We start from the raw sequence: 21608 nt of genomic DNA on the forward strand, positions 1-21608 counted from the left end.
GGGATGGGTTCGGGGATGGATAGGCAGCCATAAGCTAGGGTGGCACAATGAGAGGCAAAGATGGGTCTGCCCAAGGAATCTCAAAGAAAAGAAGGCCCACTGTCCTTTCCCCTCTGGTTGTAATCAGCCCACTAATTGGCCACAGCATGAAGCCAATTGAGCAAGAGGTGGTGCAGAGAGAGAAGAAACCTGGGCCCCAAGGAGCTTGCCTGGCCCCTGGACTGTTGTGCAAGACAGACATTTCCTTACGACCTAAGCCATGTTAAACCAGGGTATCTGTGAGTTGTAGCCAAGAGCCCACTAACCAGCACAGTATCTGCAAGTGGGGGTGAGGGGTGAGAAAAACAAGGAGGGCAGGCCAGCCCAGAGGTTATGTTTGGGGGCTTGTATACTTTGAGACATTGGCTGAGCCTAGTAGTGAGTAGACACAGGAGAAGAGGCCAAAGACAGAAGCATAAAATAGCTTGCATTCAAGAAGGTGGAGAAGAGGAGTCAGCAAAATAAAACAGAGAAAGAGGAAGAGTGGGGGTGAGGGGGCAAATATAGAGGCACAGAGGCAAAGCAGATGTTTTCACAAAGACAGTAACCCAACATGCTGGGAGGCATCGGCAGGGGCAGGACAGAGGAAGAGGTCTGATAGACCTGGGTTCCAATTCAAACTACACCACTCACTAGAAGTGTGGCCTTGGATAGGTCACAGGAACTCTCTGGGCCTCACTTTTTCCAACTATAAAATGAGGACAATACTACCATCTTCTCAGGGTTGTTAGAAGACGGCCTAGATATCTTGACTACAATACTCTGCGCAGAGTCAGGTGTACCACAGACCACATTTACACCCTAATTTCCCCCCTCATATATCCATGCCCTTTGTCACATGACTTCACGGTATCTCCTTTAAAGACAAAGTAGCACACCATGTGACCTGTTTTGGAAAACAAAGTGAAGTGGAAGTAGCCATGTGCCAGTTTAGAGCCCAAGTCCCGAGAGAACTCAAATGTTCCTACTGGCTCTGTTGCATGTTCACATTGCCATGCAAATGTGCTCAAACTGGCCTGCTGGAGCATTTGAGTCTCCCCAGGCATGCACCTGAGCTCGAGATAAATGTCAGCTGACCTCCAGACATTGAGAAAGCTCAGTCAAAATCAGAAAACACACCTATCTAGCTTCTAACTGACTCCAGACTCCAAAGCAATAAATGCTTATGCCACTGAGATTTAGTGGCTGCTTGTTATGCAGCATTATTGTGGCAACTGACAACTGACTCAACGCTTGGCACACAGCAGGTCCTCAAAAATGTTTAAAACTCACACTCCATGAGGATAAAGGTTGCAAATATACTGTATCATTCTTCTTTCCTGGAAAGTTAAGTGTTATTTCGCCTGTTTCTCCATGTTCACCAAGGCGCAAATGGCTAACAAACATTTTAGATAGATTTTTTTGGAAGTTTCCAAAAACACTAATTTTAAAGGAGAGGTTCATCTCCTGCTTGTTGTATGTTTATCTTTAGCAACAAGTACAAATGGAAAATAAAGCAGAAAGCTCTCCTGACACAGAATTCTCTTTTCCAAGCCATCCTTGACTCCTCAAAAAAAGAAAACACACAATGTAATTGAGACAGGGTAACATATGACATGTCAACTGTAATTGTTAGTGTTTAAAATTTCTTAGCTCACAGTGGGTAGAGGGTGTAGGGTATTTGACATATTGTTCTTGATCCCTTTTTAATTATAGTAAAACATACATAACATAAAACTTAACAGTTTAGCCACCTTTAAGTGTACAGTTCAGTGGCATTAAGCACATTCTCATCATTGTATAGCCATCACCACCATCCATGGCCAGAATTTTTACATCTTTCCAAACTGAAACCATACCCATTAAACATGAACTTACCATTCCCCTGCCCCCAGCCTCTGGCAACCACCCCACTACTTTCTGTCTCTATGAATCGGACTATTCTAGGTGCCTCATACAGCAATCATACAGCATTTGTCCTTTTGTGATTGGCTTATTTCACTTGGCATAATGTTCTCAGGTTCATCCATTTTGTAACATGAGTCAGAATTTCTTCCTTTTTAAGGCTGAATGATGCTTCGACCTTTTGCCTACTGTGAATAATGTTGCTATGAACATGGGTGTATAGGCATCTGTTCAAGTCTCTTTTCATTCCTTTTTATATATCTTTATTAAAACTTTATTTTGAAATATTAAACATGTTAAAAGAAACACACCACTTAGTTAGCAGTCTTCAGGCATCATCTAACAAGGTTGGCAGGATATGATTGGCACCAAGAGTTTGCAATTCAATCCAATTTACCATGAATGGTTGTATCCCACATTCATTGAAATAAACATGGAGGTGATATGAAAAAAAAAAAAACTTAAGGAGAGCTAGGATGCTGCAGCATGCTTAGCTGAATGTAAAGTGAACCACATCTCACCATCCAGCCAACCTTGTGCAGCAAAGAAGCTGCACTGCTGTGCAGTAAGTGAGAATGGGTGGTTTACCAAAGGCAGAAACACTGTTTGGACTTCATTACTCAACAAAATCACCATGGGGCTTTCTCAGCTAAGAATCAGAATACTCTAAAAGCTTTCCAGAAGCTTCTGACAGGTCATGTGGGAACCTGGTTCCTTCAGCAAATCTTTGCAGCCTATAGGAGCGAGAAATAGGCTACAGATAGAATGAGAATAAACCCCAATATTCCTTCCTGGGGGTCCAGGAAAGGGTTTAAAAGAGAAGAATGAGATCCTTATGCTTTTCAACATTCCAAAAGGCTTAATGGCCAAAAAGAGGGTAAACAGGCTAAAATGCTTTGCAGAACTATATATAAATAGCACCGTGACTCTAATCTGTAGAACCAGTTATATGCTAATGAAGATACAGGGATTTGTCACCCAAAGGAACAAAAACTTTTAGAAAGGGTCCCTGGACTAAAAAATACTAGAAACTTCTCTATCAACCTTTCAACCTGCAGATGAAGGAACTGATGCTTCAAAGGGTGAAATGATCTTCCTAAGATGGCTACGGGCTGGTAGAGCTGACATTTATATGTATGTCCCATAACTCCTCAGTTTCTGAACCATCCCGGGCAGAAGTATGAGGGAGAAAAAGGAATATCAATGGTTTTCCAGCCTCAACAAACTTCCAGTCAGGCTCTAAGCCACTGAAAAGCAACAGGATATTTGTCAACTGCTATCAAATGCTGCTGGTTACCCAGGCCCGGCTGCCTCTGGCCACATGCAATCTAAAGATTGAAAGGGAGGCCATTCAGGCCTGTGTGCTTTTGTTTGTTTTGTTTCTATACAAAGCTGACATTCGTCAGCTCTAATAAATGATCACTTTCCATTTTCCACTTCAACTTGGGCTTTTCATAGAAGGAGTTCATACATCAATATGAATAGATCGATACAGTTCATAATTTATGAAGATGTGGAGGGAGAAAAAATTGATCCTGTGGAACCACCCAACTGATGCTTGCTTCTCTTTCTCTCTTCCTTCTTGCCACCTAGGTTTGGTCATTTTTAAATTTAAAAACACCTCCACCTGAGAGGATAGTAGAGCGTGAGAAAAGTGAAATACCACCCTGTATAAGCCTTTCTAATAAAAGATTGATAGTTAAACTGCAGAATGGTTTCTGGATAGCATCCCTGCATTTCAATGATCCATGTTATTCCTGTCAAGCCTGCATGATGTAAATAAGAGCTAATGACAAACACATAACATACGCACATATATACACATACCTGTTTCAGAATGGGGTGGGGCTTAAAGAGTAAGGCATCACTGAGAGAGGGGTGGAGCAGGAGCCATGGGGAGAGGGAAGGAAGAAAGGAAAGAGGCAAGGAGGAAAGGAGGCTCTTAAACATGACTGTGAATTGTACACAAATTCTGTGAAAGATCAGAGTTCTAAAGCCAAAGCTTAGGAGGACAGTGTGAAGTACTTTTTTAAGTGTAAATACATGTACAAAATAGAATCACAATTGCCATTCCTGGCTCATTTTGATTTGCTTGTCCCTGTCCACACAGTGCCAGACACATTGGTAACTCAATTACTTTTACTCTTTGCACATAACTTCAAGGTTCTTACCTTTTATCTCAATGATTTCATCAAAAGTAAATTGCAAAGGAAGCTAATTACTTCTAAAAAATATATATATATATTCCCAATGATATTATCAAAGGGTTGCTTTAAAGTTTTTTGTAAGTCAAACATTAAAAAACTGATATCATTTTTTCCTAAACAATGGTTTTTTAAAAGATCACTATTAACAGTATGCTTGTGTTTATTTGCTTGCTTTAATCTGTCAAATACCATGGCCTAGAAAAGGGTTAAAAGAAAAAAGGAGAAAACTCAATAGCAAACGTTGTGAAAATACTATTTTCCTTTGTAAGGAATGACAATACTGAATAATCCATCCAAATGGGCCCTGGGGACAGGAGAAAGGGAGGGGAGGAGGAAGCAAGAGAGAGTGAGGGGGAGGGAGGTTCCTTGCTCCAGAGTTCCAGCATCTTCAACCAGCTAACCAGAGGTGGTTACTCAGATAGATTTTACTTAGACTGAAACGTGAAAACATAATACTAATCACTGGTAACTCAAAATAGTGGGTTCCTGACAAGCAAAATTAACACACAATCACATAACCCGACCATCTCTTGTGAGTAATATTTTCACTTTCTCTCCCTGGCTTTGATAATGGTGACGATGAGCACTCAAATATTACAGAGGGAAAAGCCAGGAAGGAAAAAAATAAGGCTAAGTCTGACCCGTGTACTCTAACAAAAAGAAGACAGATAGCCAAAACCGGTTTGGCTCAGTGGATAGAGCGTCAGCCTGCGGACTGAAAGGTCCCAGGTTCGATTCCGGTCAAGGGCATGTAACTTGGTTGCGGGCACATCCCCAGTAGGGGGTGTGCAAGAGGCAGCTGATCGATGTTTCTCTCTCATCGATGTTTCTGACTATCTATCACTCTTCCTTCCTCTCTGTAAAAAATCAATAAAATATATTTTTTTAAAAAAAGAAGACAGATAGATTGTTGTATGTAAAATAAACTGAGCTTTGTATATTTTCATTTAGAAAACCTTGTGGAAGCTTATAAAATCAAATACAGATTAAAATGATCACATCAACTCTAAACTTTCCCTCACCCTGGATATTTTCTCCCACTTTCATCTCATTATACCAGGAAACATGAAACCTTTCAGAGCCTTCTCACAAACACGGTTACCTGTATAACTTACTGCTTTCAGTCTTGTTACTCAAGATCTGGTTTAAGTTTTCTCCTTTGGAAATGTAGTTCACTTTCTCACTCTCTACTAATGGCCCTTTATCAGGCCTAGAGCTAGATTCAGTACTTACTGTCATGATCCACTTTCCAAAACAGACACTTAATATGTTTCCTCTCTCCCTCAGCACTCAGTCACCAAAGACAAGTTCTCTAAATCATGGAATTTCAGCAGCTTCTTCTCCTTAAATACCGAACTTAATAAGCCTGTTCTCCCTCTGGTAGTTTGCCTTCTGGGAACTTGTTTTCAACAGGGTGAGTGTTTAGTTAATTCCATGCAATAACTAAAGTTGGTTCCAAGATTAATACGATGTGGCTTCTTCCTTCAGGGAAGTTACAATCAAATAAGGAAAATCAAAATCTAAACGTGTGCAAATGCACACACACACACACACACACACACATACAAAGAAAAATATATTAACAGAATGAAGAACAGCCACAAGTGTCCAAAAATACTCATTTAAGATTGGCCATTCACTAAGGCTTCTCTGATACTATTATTCATATTACTGCAGATATTTTTGCAAGATGAAGACAGCAAAAGACAGACTTCCTAGGTCTGCCTTTATTGGTGTGTTGGGTATGTCATTTTTCACTTCTTCCCACCTCAGTTTCCTTATATTTAAAGTGGACTGATAATAATGCTTCTCCTACTACCTTTCACAGGGCTATTCTAAGAAGTGAGTCTTTCAGTCTCTCTCTATCTATATAAACTGTAAAGTTCTGTCCAAGTTAATTTTTGTTTATAAAACGACTTATTTAAATATAATATTTTGTCATTTCCATTTCTCCATCCTCTGTAAGCTAGTGAATGATACGCACTAAGAATTCTCCTTAGTATTAAAGGGAAACACTTTGTAATGAACAAGAGCAGTCCACAAAGGGCTATTACAACAGAAAAATTCAAAAGTTAAATTCATCTGTGGATCAGAAATAGGGAAAAAATATGAGAGGAAAAAACATCCTATTTACTAAAGCCAACAATAACCACAATCTGTGTAGGAGTAACATTATAAGGAGTAAGCAGGACTGTACAAATAAGCCACACTGACATTTGACTTAACAGAGTAAGCAAGCCCTATGTCCCTGGATCACTGGAATCAGCTCTTTAGATGTCAGAAGGGGGATACATGTTTGATTTTTGTGATATATTTGCAATTTTGGTTCACTGTGATGTTTGGGGAGGAGGAGCAAGGGGGAGAAAGGTTTTCATTTATGCACTTGTATATAGAGACCATTTGATGATACAGTAAAACACTTTTAAGCAAAAATGTTGGGGAAATGCCAATTCTTTCTAAATTGACTTATAATTTTAAAGCAATTCAAATCCAAATCGCAATGGAATATTTTAAAACTTCATAATAGGATTTCAGAATAAACAAGTGAGAATAGCTAAGATATTTTTGAAAATGAAGAGTGATAATTGGAAGGACAAAAGCCCTACTATATATTAAAATGTATTCTAAAGCCATAATAGATAACTACCTTGATATAAAAATAGTGATTTTTTATATCAAATTAATGACACAGAATCAAAAGTCCTGAAAAAGGCATTTATATATAATAACACTCTATGATAAATGAGGTGACTATTTCAAAATAAAAATCAATTTGCATAGTAACCCCATACTATACATCAAAATTTCCTATAGATTAAAAATTAGATGTAAAAAATGAAGCCAATACATAGATGCATGGAACAGACTGACAGATCTCAGAGGGGAATGGGAAGAGATTAACCAAAGAACTTATATATAGATATGCATAGCCCAGGGACACAGATAATAGGATGGTGAAGGCTTGGGTGGAGGGGGGCAACAATAAAAAAATAAATTAAAAAAAAGAAAGAAAAAGTGAAGTCAGGAGAATAGAAATTAGGTGAGGATTTATTCGGAGAAATCATAAAAGAAAACATGAATATGCTAATCTGCATAAAAATGTACTATTTCTGTACATCAAAACCTATTTTAAACAAAATGAAAAGCCAACAAACTGAGAAGCACAATTTTCCATAAATGACAAAGGAATAATACACTAATCAGTAAGAAAAATAGAAAAATCTTAATATAAGAGCTAAGAATGTGAACAAATGACGGGAGAAAAATGTTCAAGCACTCGAGTAATCAAAGAAATTCAAGCTTAAAACACTAATAAGCATTCTTCCTGCTTCTGGTGGTGGTGCAAGCCTTCAAGAAATCAATTTGATAACAATAACTAAAAGTCCCATAAAATATATACATGCTTTTGCCTGATAATGCCACATTTAAGAATCTTTCCTAAAGAAATCATCAGAGTTGCAGATAAAGATTGATGAGCAAAAATAGCCAACACGGAGTTTCTGACAATGGCAAGAAAAATTGGGACCATAAGTGGATTCTTCCCTTTCCAGCAAAGACTCTATGAAGCACAGAATTTCAAATATAAGAGGTCTGGCTTATAAATTACAGGGAATCTCATTTTTTCTCAAGAAATGAACAATAGAATGCCATAGTCAGTTCTCTACCCTTCTCAAATTGATTATCTAATATTTAGGTCATCCCCTGCAAAACAGTGTCTTTTTGATCCCTCAGACTAGCTATCTCCTAGGCAACTGATTGAATAAAGAAAATATAAAGCTTCACTGAGAGATATATAATTTTAAAGACTTGAATAAATGGAATGTCACATCTTGTCCCTCAGCTGGGAGTGGGTAGTGGTATGGGATGTGAAAGAGAATGAGACAGACAGACAAACACAGCCAGACACTGCATTTTAACACCAATTTGGGTGATAATCTTTCTTTTTAACAGCTTTATGGAGCTATAATTTGCATATCATAAAATTCACCTATTTTAACTGTACAATTATATTTACAGAATCATGCAACCATCATAACTAATTTTAGAACATTTCCATCTCACCAAAAAGAAACCTCATGCCCATTAGCAGTCACTTTCCATTCCCACACCCAGTTCTGGGCAAATGCTAATCACTTTCTGTCTCCAGGGATTTGTCTATTCTGGACATGTCATATAAATGAAATCATACAATGCGTGATCTTTTGTGTCTGGCTGCTTTCACTTAGCATAATGTTTTCAAGGCTCATCCATGCTGTAGCATGTACTGATACTTCATTCCTTTTATTGTCAGATAATATTCTGTTGTATGGATTAACCAAATTTTGTTCATCTATTCATCAGCTGGTGGACATTTTGGTTGTTTCCATTTGGGGGCTATTATGAATCATGCTGCTATGAACATCTGTGCACAAATTTATTTGTGGACATATGTATTCATTTCTCTTGGGTGTGGAATGCTGGGTCATATGGTAACTTTATATCTAACTTTTTGAGGAACTGCCACAGTGTTTTCCAAAGCAGCTGTGCCATTATACATTCCCACCAGCAATGTATGGTTCATAGTATTCCCTTACAATCCTTTAAATTTTTAATTCCTCTTATTAGTAGTTTAAATCTCCTCTCCTTTTTTTCTTGATTAGTGTAGCTAAAATTCATCAATTTTGTTGACTATTTCAAAGAACCAACTTTTGGTTTCATTGATTTTCTGTACTGTTTTTTTATTCTCTATTTTGTTCATTTCCACTCTAATCTTTATTATTTTCTTCTTTCTGTTTGCTTTGAGTTTAATTCACCTTTTTCTAGGGTAAAAAGTTAGGCTATAGACAAACCCATTTCTGGGTATATATCCAAAGAAAATGAAATCACTATCTCGAAGAGATATATCTATACACCCATGTTCACTGCAGAATTATTCACAATAGCCAATACATGGAACAACCTAAGTGTCCATCGACAAATGAATGGATAAAGAAATTGTGATACACATACACACAGAGGAATATTATTCAGCCATAAAAAAGGAAATCCTGCCATTTGCCATTTGATTACATTATGCTAAGTGAAACAAGTCAGACAGAGAAAAACAAATCTTTTAGGTTCTCACCACAACAACTGAAAAAAAACAACAAACAACACCTGGTAAGTATGTGAGGTTAAGGAAGTGCTAACTAACCTTATTGTAGTAATCATTTTACAATATATACATGTATGAAATCATCAAAATGTACACCTCACCCTAGCTGGTTTGACTCAGTGGATAGAGCATAGGCCTGTGGACTGAAAGGTCCCAGATTCGATTCTGGTCAAGGGCACATGCCCGGGTTGTGGGCTCAATCCCCAGTAGGGGGTGTGCAGGAGGCAGCCAATCAATGATTCTCTATCATTATTGATGTTTCTAAATCTCTCTCTCTTCCTCTCTGAAATCAATAAAAAATATATTTTTAAAATGTACACCTTAAACCTACATATGTAATATGTCAATTATATGTCACCAAAACTGGGGGGGTGGGAGGAGGGGGAAAAAATTCAGGTATTGATTTCAGATTTTTTTAAAATATAGGCATTTTCAGCTATAAATTTCACTCTAAGTAAGCATTGCTTTAGATACATGCAGTAAATTTTTGGATGTTATGTTTTCATTTTCATTCATCTCAAAGTATTTTAAACTTTCCCATGTGGATTCTTCTTTGACCCACTGGTTATTTAGAAGTATGTTGTTTCATTTCCATATATTTGTGAATTTCCCAAATTTCCTTCTGTTGTTGATTTCTAATTTAATTTCACTGTGGTTGGAGAACATACTTTGTATGATTTTAATCATTTTAAATTTATTGGGACTTCTTTTTTAGCCTAGCATATGGTCTGTCTTCAAGAATGCTCCACGGGCAACTGATCAGTGGTTGTTTCATGAAAAGGACACTTTATTATTATTTTTCACAAATCTGTTGTTTCTTTCCAATGCTCTGGGGTCTTACTAGAAGTTTACCATTAACAACTACTACTGTATTCAGGAAATGACTCCCTACCCTACTTCACTTTATTACCAGCCTCTGACTCCAAACTTATTTTCTTTCCTCATTTTTATCCTTACAATTTTCTTAAGGGAATTACCAAGAGTTGTCTCCTTTTTTTACAGAGTGTGAGATTTGCATGAAGTCCCACAGAATCTTTGGGGGAGCAGCAGAAGTGGGTCTGGAATCTGCCAACAGCTTATTCAGGTCTCCAGAGAAACACAAATGGAACAAACAGCTTAGTCCTCCCCAAATGTTCTCCCTCACGCATGTGCACACACATTGGAAGATTCTGGCTTGTGCTCTTTTTCCCTTCCTGGTTGGGGACATGGAGGGCGGCCCACTTGGCCTTGCTGCTGGGCCCACTCTTGGCGTGACCATGGGTTAGGGAGATATGCCATGAAATGTCCTTGTTGTTCAGGGCACGAAAGTCCCAGGGCCTCACAAGCACAAAAAGCTACGACTCCAAAGATATAAACTAAGGCTGCAGGTAGCACCAGAGGGACCAGGCTGTGATGCTAGACCAATAGATGTAATTTGAAGAAATTGAGGAAACTACAAAAGAACAGGCCCCTTTTCCAGGGCTTTCTACACATGAGGACAGCTGCTATCTCACTACAACACCTCTAATTAACCTACCAGCTCTCTACCCAGAACAAGTTCTCTTTGGGAGGGAGGATCTCAGAGGTCCTTAAGAAGATCAGTCCCCCAGATCAGAAGGGTGTCCTTTCAGGTCCCCTGGGAAGAGGCTCCGTGTCTTCTTGCGTAGCATATTGATGAGTTGTCCCTGCGTCAGGTTGAAGGCCACCTCAGGGATTCTGTAACTCCAGAACTCTAAAATGGCCAGCTATATGGGTTTTCCTGATGGCCTGTTTCACTAATGGGGGCGAGAGTGAACAAAGCTCTTTTTTTATGTACATTCAGGGTTTTAACGGTATCAGGAAAAGCTAAGATTCCTCATCTTTCATCCAAAACAGATAGAGAAGGCAATGGGATTGTTTGAGTATGTGGAACTACTGTTCTGTCACCACTGTAAAATCTGCCCCTGCAATCCCAGGTTCCATCCTGACCTAAGTCCCAGGCAGACCTGGCCTCACACCATTCACTGGGTCAGCCAGCTCAGCCCAGTTTTCCTGCCAAAGCCCAGCCCAAGGAGACAGCTTTTAGACCCAAGGATCCAAAAAGCCATCACAGGGAAAAATCCCTTTCAGCTTGTCATTTGAAAAAGTACCCAAAGGACTGGCTTTTCAAGTTTAGATTAGGGTTATGTTCTCTAAGCATCATCTAACTTGTATTTCCAAAGCTACAAGCTTTAGAAGCATCATCCGTCATTTTTCACAGTGCCAGCACCATCATCTCTGCTCACTCACTTTAATATTCCCTGTGCAAGGTAGAATCTGAAGATGATCTCAGAGGCGCTTAGATAGCATTTTGCCCTGCGTTTTAAAGCCCAGCACATCTCAAAGCACAATCCCAACTAGTATTCAGTAAAATATTGTTCATAATAAAAGATAAACAAGTTTCCCTACCACAGTGGTCGGCAAACTCATTAGTCAACAGAGCCAAATATCAACAGTACAACGATTGAAATTTCTTTTGAGAGCCAAATTTTTTAAACTTAAACTTCTTCTAAAGCCACTTCTTCAAAATAGGCTCGCCCAGGCCACGGTATTTTGTGGAAGAGCCACACTCAAGGGGCCAAAGAGCCGCATGTGGCTCGCGAAAAACAGTTTGCCGACCATGGCCCTACCACATATGCTAATGTGCTTGTCAGTCTCTAAGAGGGTGTTAGTGCATGCAGCTGTAGTTACAATTTATTTGTCCAGAGAGTCAATTTTCTCTCCCTCTTTGTCTCCTTATCTCTCCCTCTCTCCATCCCTCTTCTGTGGAATAGTTTGCAGAGCTATAATTCCATGCAACATACACTGAGACATGCTGGCCTGGCTTCTATCTGTGTGTGTCATGCTTGTTGCACAGTCTTCTCTCTGATGAAAATATACAACAGCATCCCTTTTAGAACATGCCTTACACAGGCAAATTTGGGCACACAGAAATCCAACTCAGTACTGGTAAAAAAATAAGCACTGCATATGACGGTGCCGTGTACTTGAAGTCAGCACTATCCTTGGAGCCTGGCGTATTACATAGCACTTGCACAATTCCAGCATTCTGCACCACATGAATCATAAACTCTGCAACATGAGAAATCTCCAGTCACTCCCAATTATATGGACTCTCCGACTTTTTAAAAGTACCTAAGGCTTCATGCCAGCAATATAAAAAAACAAAATAGGAAGTCAGATTTACAAGGAGGTTATGCACAGTGTGTGGAACTCTGTATGCTTTTTCCTATAGAAGCCAAGTCATAAGGGGTGATTAAGTTCCCAGATAAACCCAGCAATGTAGCTACAAGGCACATCTGTAATGCCATCAACTAACAAAAAAAAAAACACAATTAAATTAAAGAAGAAACATTTTTATTTATCAAGAGTACTTAGACTTGGTGGTATACCCAGAGCAGGGCAGAAGGCGCAGCCCATGCCCAGGCAAGAAGGGGCTTCCTGTAGAGAACTGACAAACGATAATAAAGCCAACAAAGTCAGTTGCCTTTTTATTTCACCACCTGCTGACAACTGAAAACAACATCGGTAATAAAATACTGCTCCTTTGAGGAAAACTGGGCTCAACAAGAAATGAAGAAGCAAAGTTGACCCTTGAACAACTGGGGTTTAGGGGCACCGACCTCCCACACAGTAAAAAATCTGTGTGTAACTACATAGTCAGGGGGTATTTGGAGCTTTTAAGGAGAAGACTTTGGCTTCTCTACAGGGATTTTAATGTAATACTTTATTCTGTCCAAATTAATATCTACACCCAGAGTCATGCTTGCAGGAGTCCTGTTTTTATGTTCATCAACAATGATCTTGGTCTATGGAGGTATATAAGATTGAAAAAAGATAGAGAACCAGAGTCTATGAGTTCAATGAGAAAAAATGTATTTGTCTTTTTTTATTTTCTCTCTCTTCTTTTTTCTTTTATTTTAATTTGTCTTTTTTTTTTCAGTGTGTGTTATATAGCCAGACATGGAAACAAGCTAAGTGTCCAAGAATGGATGAATGAATAAAGCAGATGTGGCATATATATACTGTGTGTTGTGTGTGTGTGTGTGTGTGTGTGTGTGTGTGTGTAATGGAACATTACTCAGCCATTAAAAAGATGAAATATTGCCATTTGCAGTAACATGGGTAGATCTTGAGGGTATTATGCTATGTGAAATAAGTCAAACAGAAAAGGACAAAAACTGATGATTTCACTCATGTGCAATATAAAACCAAAAGCAATAAACATACTGATAAAACAAAACAAAAACAAACTCATAGATACAGACAACAGGATTGTGGTTACCAGAAGGGAAGGAGGGTCGGGAGAAAAAGAATTGGATAAAAGGTGGGTAAAATATATGGTAATGGAAGGAAACTAGACCTTGGATGGTAAGCATGCAATAGAGTATACAGATATTGAGTTAGAATGTTGCACACCTGAAATTTATATCATGTTATTAACTAATGTTAGCTCAATATTTTTTTTTTGTTAATTCTCACCTGAGGACATATTTCCATTGATTTTGAGGGAGAGTGAAAGGGAGAGGGAGAGACAGAGAGAGAGAAACTTTGATGTGGGAGAGATACATCAATTGGTTGCCTCCTGACCAGGGCCGAGGATCAAGCCTATAACCAAGGTACATAACCTTGACCAGAATTGAACCCACCACCCTTCCGTCCATGGGCCGATGCTCTATCCACCTAGCCAAACCATTAGGGCACCTCAATAATTTTAAAAAAATAAATCATTTGTTTTTTAAAAAGAGAGAATGTGTTTAATATAAGAAGTGTGAGTCTGCGATGGAATTGCATGAATTGAGAACACTAAGTCATCTTGTACAAGGTTCACCCAGGGAGAAAGAAAAGGTGGAGAGGAGGAGTTTCCTAGGAGAGCCACCAGGTGGAGCCACCACCACAAAACCACTTCATGGATGGTCCTCTGGATGGACATGGGTAGAAACCCAGCAGGAGTGCAAAGTAAATCTAAATCAACAATTGTTCCATGGGACACTCATTACTCTAGTGTTAATGTCTTAGAACCAGGACGCAGAGATTGAAAGGAGATGATAGAAAAAAATCTAAAAACCAGTTTTGTAAATGACTTACATGTAAAAATTGTTCAGAAAATGTACAATAGCAATACCCCTCCAGAATGGCTTTTTCCACCTATTTCACCACTACCACGGTCCCAAGAGGCAGTACTACTCAGATAAGAAAATGAACAAGGGCAACATATTCTAACATCAATTACTGGCCCTGACACAGGCTCTCAACAGAACCTGTACAGAAAAGCAGTCAGGGATCAGTTACTTTAAATGACCTCTCCATGGTCTCTTTACTCTCAATATTTCAAGAACAAAGGCTCACTGGGGGGGAGGGGATGACTATAAATATATATACAGGTACATTCACACAGATATATGTATTATTGAATAACTATAAATTATATCCATCCACATTCACTGCCAAGTTTCCAGTTTTATTTTCATTTCCTCATGGGAAAGACCAGCTCAGGTGATAGCCAAGAGCTTGCACACAACAGTAATACCTTTTCTTAACTCTTACACTTCTAGCTATCCATAAAAGCCAGCAATTTAGATCAAATTGGCAGGTGGTTTGGAAACTCAAAGAAAAATCTGACCCAACACACCATACTTTCAGATTCCTAGTTGACTGGGGGTAATTCACATTTATTTCTTGAAAAGGAAATTTGAAATGAAAAACATCTTGTTTCTATATAAACAAATCCCCAGATCTCACATTCACCTTAAATAACAAAGCACTGAAAAACCAAAGCAGATGACCTTTCCTTTATTAAGGACTACACTCTTCCCATCCTTTGTTTATAGTTTCATTTCAAGCAAAAAGCCAACTGTTTATCAAGATCCAGACCAGTGCCTCCGAGACAACACGAGAGTTCCACGCCAACATATGCACATTTGCACACATGCACACATCCACTCATATTCTAATGAACAAGCCAAAGGTACCTGGAGAAGACTATTCCAAGTAGCCAAGTAAATGCTAAAGCAATGAAAGCTGGAAATAAACATTTCCCCTTCAGCAGGAATAAAGGAGGGAAGTCACTAAGGCCTGGTCTGTTCAGGGATTAGAATGACTAGTGCTGAAATTATAAGGAAAAGAAAAACAAACATTAGGTAAAATTCTTCTGACAGTTACCAGCAGCAGACCAAAATGGAGAGCCCTCTGTGCAGCAAACACTAGGCCCATGTTAATGTTGAAAGGCATGTGTGTGTCACCCATCCACACACAAAATGAAGTCTGAAGAATTTCTGCACTAACTTTTAAAGCAACAGTGTGTCACCAGAGGCAGAGCAGCTGTTGATCCCTCTGTTAAGGAAAACTTTTGAATTAAACCTGTCTGAAAGACGAAACACATGAGAAATGAGCCCACAGAGAAATGTTCTACAATCAAAGTCATATCCACGTACCAACTCAGAGAGCAACCCTCCCCCAGTTCAACTTGACTCTCATCTCAGAGCATCAGTGTTAGAGCATCAGTGTTACAAATAACATCTTTTAAACCATTCGTCCTTTCAGCATTAATCTCTGGAAAGGGAGGTAAAATGCAAATGCATAACAAACGTTAAATAAAGATGGTAAAAGCAGTTTATCTTTTGAAAGGCAGATGCCAAGTAGCAGAGCGACTTAAAAAGATGATTATAAAGTACATTTTATATCAAGAGAGCATAACAACTATAATAATAATAATAATAATAGCAAAAAATAATAAATGTGCAAAATACAATAGAGACTTACCAAACACTGAATTCATGATAAACTGGAAATAGAAACAAGGACATATAAAGCCAACCAGAAACTTTCGGAGTGGCTTCACATTCAGAATGACAGAAGTAAGTAAGAGACATATCCCCACATTGCCATAAAAAAGATATAAAATATGAAGCATTTTCTTAACATTCCCCAAGTGACAGAACCAACTGGAATTGCTTGCAGACAGGGCTGAATGGTGTGTTTCTGGTCCTTCTATCGGCCTCAACACCAAGCACAAGGGCAGGCCCATAATGGGTATGCAGGAAACATGCCATTGAATGCTCATTTGTATCTACACAAAAGTGAGGAAGGAACACTGTCCAAAATTATAGGCAGCAAGAGGTGTTTGGTGAGAGGCAGCTTCCCCATGATGTCCACTAACAAGGCAAGAACTGGGAAATGAGAGCCCTGAGACAGAAGCTGGTCCTTATATAGGCCAGCGGGGGACTGGGGACTTAACCTACCAAAGGAATAAAGTTGGTCCAGAAACCCATCTAAGGATGAAACCAAATGATTTCTTATTTCATTTTAATTCAAGTAGAAAAAGAGTCCATATTCAAATAGACAAAATCCTCCTTGCTCAATTTCAAGTATTATTTAGCATATTTGCTGTTAAACTCAAGGTTTGAATGTATTTTTTATAAAAGTCCTCCATATAGTAATGTTGCAATTTAGAAGGCGCCATCATTCTCATATGGTTCTAATGATAGAAAAAAACAAAATAATAAATCACTCTCAAAAGGAAACAGACAATCTTTTTCAGTCTGGTTCATGAGAATGACATTTGTCTCCAAGAAAAGTTTTCAGATTTATAGCTGCAATTTGTCAACATTCTGAGTCTGGGATAACTTTAGGATATACAACATCCATGCTGCAAGTTGAAATGAAAAATGACTTCTTAGTTCTTGGGAAAGGCTTGTTTTAAACAGGAAACTCCTTCACTGTGACTCAGGTAAAGCCCAGAGAAGTGGCCAGGAGTGGAGCAAATACAACTGTCCTTACAGTCCTAAAGCCTGAAATGGACAGCTGATGACAGCCAAGCCATCTGGAGGACCTGCGCGCGCTCGCTCTCTCTCTCTCTCTCTCTCTCTCTCTCTCTCTCTCTCTCTCTCTCAATTTCAGTCACATCTTTTTCTCAAATGAAAAACCTATGGAGTTATTCCAGTACCTCCTTAAATCAACTCTGCAGAAATCTGCAAAGGTTAAAGCTGAAGACGGAAACTAATCACTCCCCAAACTGATTTTTCCACAGTCCTGGCCTTTCTCAAGGCTCTGAATAGCTTTCTTCAAACGTGGGGTATCTTTTGACCTTATTATGCAGGTGCCTCAGGAGGGCGAGCTCATCCCACACTGTGAGGCACTACAACCCATTCACCACTGCCGAAAAGTGAGGCATGTCCCCAAATGCAAAATCCGCTGGACACAATTGGGCAAACATCTTCAGCTAAGTCTATCTCAAGTTCAGCACCCAGTGAACTTGACTCATCATAGAAAGAGACTTCACTCTTTCTTTATTAAACCAATGCTAAGCCTATATCAACTGATAAGGCCCATATATAAATAGTCATCTCATCTTTGATAAATGAAAAGAACTTGTGTTAACTCTTAAATCCTCACAGCGTGGACTCACATAATGTAAGAAATCAAAGCAGGCTGTTACTAAACTCTGAAAGCAACTTCCCTCTATAACAACAGCCATAGACAAAAACATCTAACAGATTTTTAGGGACAAAGCTGGATGGAAACAAAGGGAAAGAGGAGACTTTGGTCATTTACAAATAACTTATTAAAACTTGAAAAATTGGTTGGACGGAAGTGTTTCCAAGTGACTAGAATCATCCCACAGATTTAGCCTCTGATCCTTGTTTTAAGGGGAAAAAAGTGGTTTTTCATTGATTTGGGGGTGGGAAAAAATGTAGCTTTTGAGCTCAACACAATGAACTATTTATCTGGCCTTACAAGGCCAATCAATCCACCCGCTGTTCAGTATAAGGAGTAGTAGGATCCTGGTAGTCTTGATGGGCGGGGGCAGGGCCGAAAATGGCACTGGGCCTGGTACACAATGCTTCCCTTGAACTGAAAATTTATGTTGGGCCCAGGTGATCCAGGGGTCAGTGTGAAGCCTGGGATAGCATGAAGATGTTTTGCTAAATGTTTCATATTTACAGAACGCCCCATGTGCTAAGGGGTCTCAGAGCCACTGCCAGATTCATTATATAAAATACCTAAGAGTAAAATGTTGATCAGAATCAGGCTGCAGGCCTAAGGTAAAGGTTTAAAAAAGGAACATAGCCAGTAAGTTACTCGTTTTAATTCCATTTTTTGGTTAATGAAAAATTTCATAGGGGACCTCAAAGGCCAGATTTTTAGTTGTAAAGAGACAATTATGTAAAAAGTTCAATTCCTTCGTTGATTTAAAGTTCTCAGGTATTTTTACCAAACTCATCCAGATAATTACCTTAATTCCTTAATTAATTTCTTATCTTGTTAAATTTAATTAATTACCTTAATTGTCTTATTTACTTTACAAAAGCAGGGCTAGCAGGGAGGCCTTGCCGCTGATCAATATGTACCTCAGCTCACTGCCCCCAGAAGCATCAGGAGGAAACGGAGGGCTCAGATCAGCAGGGGTTTGGAGACATGTACAGACACTCACCGAGCTCTAGCTGTCCAAACCCGATGAGAGCAGGCTGGCCTCAGGAGCTCTGGAACTTATTTGCAAGAATGCAGGAGACACTTTTGGGGACAACTATAGGTTTACAGCAAATTATGCTTAATTCTTAAAATGGGCAATCTCCTGCATTGGTAGGCGAAGGAGAGGAGGGTAAAGGAAGAGAGGAGAGGGGAGGGGAGGGTGGGGGGAGATCCTATAGCTGCTAACCATTGTGGGCCTCCAGCCAATATTTAATCTGAGTAATTTTAAAAAAAAGGAAATGTAACCCAGGGCAGCTGGAGGGGGTAGAGGAAGAAGCAGGAAGGAAGAAAGACACAAAGCAATGGCTCAAGCACTATGATCAATGGACAGTTTAATGGACAAATTCTTATGCTGTCTAAATTTTATGAAAGATTAGGTGTTCTTCCCCATGGTTATGTAAACTTTCCTTTTTTTTTTTTAATGGAACTCTTTGCTAATACATTTCCTGCCCCTACTTTTGAACAGCTCTATATTTCTCTTTAAGGAAGTAATAAGCCCGTGAAAAGCCTGCAGCTGATGCTAACCTACCTCCGGCAGGCTTAATGTGTGCCCTGGTTGATCCACCAGGAGGGCAGGGTCGGGAAAAAAACAGGGAGTCTAGTGTGACCAGAATCTAAAATTGAGCCGAATCCTCTCTGCAGCCTTATATTCTCTCTCCTATCATTTCAAACAATATCACAAAGCGGAGGAGGGTACAGGAGAAAACAAAACTCCAACAAGCTAATACCTGAAAATCTGCCTTGAGGTCTCAAAAGAGGGAAACAAGATGGTTAAAGATCTCTTGGTTGGATGGATGGATGAGCTCTACCTTATATGTACTGCCTCCTGAACTGACAGAGACAAGGTGTGTTCAGGAACCCAGCAGTTAGAGACAGAACGACCCTGATAAAGCCTGCCCCTAAATTGAAAAGAGAGCATGGCCAGACATGGACACAGCCTGCACCATAGCGTTCTCTAAAATCACCTTCCATCCACAAAAACAGATATGAAAGCAAAAGCTCAAGTCCTAGAAAAATCTTCATTCACAAATTTAGTTTACTTTCCCACTGTCAAAAAATATTATTAGTTCTCTTTATTATAGTTATTGTATTGTTAGTGGCCATGTGCATGTGTGTGTGTGTGTGTGTGTGTGTGTGTGTGTGTGTGTGTGTCCAAAATGTATACTAAAAAACCCAAAAAGGCAAATGCCAGTCAATTTTTCAGCAATGTGAAATTGGACACAGTTCACCCGGTAGTCTCGGTTTATGTTTGTGTGTGGGGAAGGAGCTCTTTCTTCTTTTCCATACCTCTCTTATTGGTTCTCAGAATTGTTTCAGAAGACAGCAAAGCATTTCCACTGGACACTTCGTGCATGGGCTTTTCTGGAGCTTTGCTGGAGAGAGGGTCTTTCTTCATCTCTTTCTTTATTTCCTATGAGGATAGATAAGATGAAAACAAGATTGTAGTTTGGTATTTTAAAATGCTTCTTTGACTATCTTATGCTTCAGTTTTCTGGCAATCAACTATAATGATCTCAACTCAGTATACCAGGATGTTTTAAAAACACCATTTTCTATATTTTTGTAGTTTTTTCCCTTAAGTATCTCAGAGAAGCGTCTGGTCCCATAAAATGAAATGATGGCCAACATGGTGATGTGACCTTAGGTGACCATGGCCATTCCAAGTGACCATAACCACACAGCTGTAAGTGACAGCCCATTCTACTTTTTTAACCATGTCAAGCTTTGGCCAAGCGGAGTCACCCCTTAAAAGCCTTCTGGTTTCTATTCTTCCCAATAGGGGTTTAGAGAAGTAAATTCCCAAATCACCATTGTGCTCACAATTATGCTAACCCCAAAAGAATACGATTTAAGTTCATTTACAGTCATCAACTTCCTCTGGCTTTTTAACTCATGACAAAGAAAAATATAAGGATAATAAGTGAAATAAAGACTGTCATTCTAGGCCTGGGGTCAGCAAACTATAACCTGCCACCTGGTTTTATAAGTAAACTTGCATTAAAACAAAAATGCCTTCATTTGTTTAAGTATTTTCTACAGCTGCTTTGATGCTACATAGCAGAGTTGAGTAGTTGTAAGAGAGATCAAAGCCTAAAATACCCAGCGCTTTACAGAAAAAGTTTGCTCTAGGAGTTCTCGTATCAAAGCTCCATTAAGATATAGATTTTTAAAACCTGACGGCTGATATAATGATTTCAAATTACTTTAATCATTTACATAATTGTTTTCAAAAGCATTATTCGCCTGAAATGATAATAACTCACAAACTGCAGATCTGGAGAAGGGGGTTCCTGAGCTTGTGTGAATCCGTGATCACAATGACTCGGTGAAAAAGAAAGCTAAGGGCTAGACCCAAAGCATGGCTGAGTGGCAGGAAGGCTCAAGGATGAAAAGTGTTCTTTAGAAAGAACAAAGGGGCAAGAAATGGGGAGGGGCTACTTCTATGGAATGAACGTGAAGATGGTAAATTAGGTAGGGGAACCACAATTCGGCCTGGGCAGAGGCAGAAAGAAAAGAACAAAAGCTTGTCAAAACACAGCCACTGCCTGGCAGCTTCCTACATATACACCAGAGTTACTATAGTCAAGTCCCAGTTGCTGAATGGCTGGCTGGGTTCACAACAGCCTCACCCTCCTTCCCTCGCGCCCTCCCTGCCTCCCTCACCAGGGCCCCACCGGAAACCAGCAACTGGGGCTGGCGCTTTGCTGGGTTGAGAGTTTCAGCTGGCACCCCAGGCCAGCACAGCACAAAGCTGTGTGCATTCATGTATATGTACATGGACTCCCACCTCAGCAGCCCAGCACCTGCTAAAACAGCAGTTGCTGGGGGTTTCTGCAGCTTCACAGGCAGATGGCATCAGGGGACAATCTGCAAAC

At 39.5% G+C, this 21608-nt stretch overlaps 1 protein-coding gene across 14 annotated transcripts in view; it reads right to left on the reverse strand.

The window, feature by feature from the left end:
• The window catches only part of SH3KBP1 (SH3 domain containing kinase binding protein 1), a gene marked incomplete at both ends in the record, with an annotated part of 338781 nt that overhangs the window by 183029 nt on the left and 134144 nt on the right, over window positions 1-21608 (reverse strand). For 13 of the 14 annotated variants that reach the window (XM_080652040.1, XM_080652036.1, XM_080652039.1 and 10 more), the window contains one exon: window positions 20020-20143. In XM_080652040.1, the coding sequence (XP_080508166.1) occupies window positions 20020-20143 (124 nt within the window). Of the gene's footprint in view, window positions 1-16023; window positions 16046-20019; window positions 20144-21608 lie in introns of those variants that run through there. The other variant, XM_080652027.1, reaches the window with a different exon arrangement.

The sequence above is a fragment of the Plecotus auritus genome, assembly GCF_963455305.1.
Source record: "Plecotus auritus genome assembly, chromosome: X".
Classification (NCBI taxonomy): Eukaryota; Metazoa; Chordata; class Mammalia; order Chiroptera; family Vespertilionidae; genus Plecotus; species Plecotus auritus.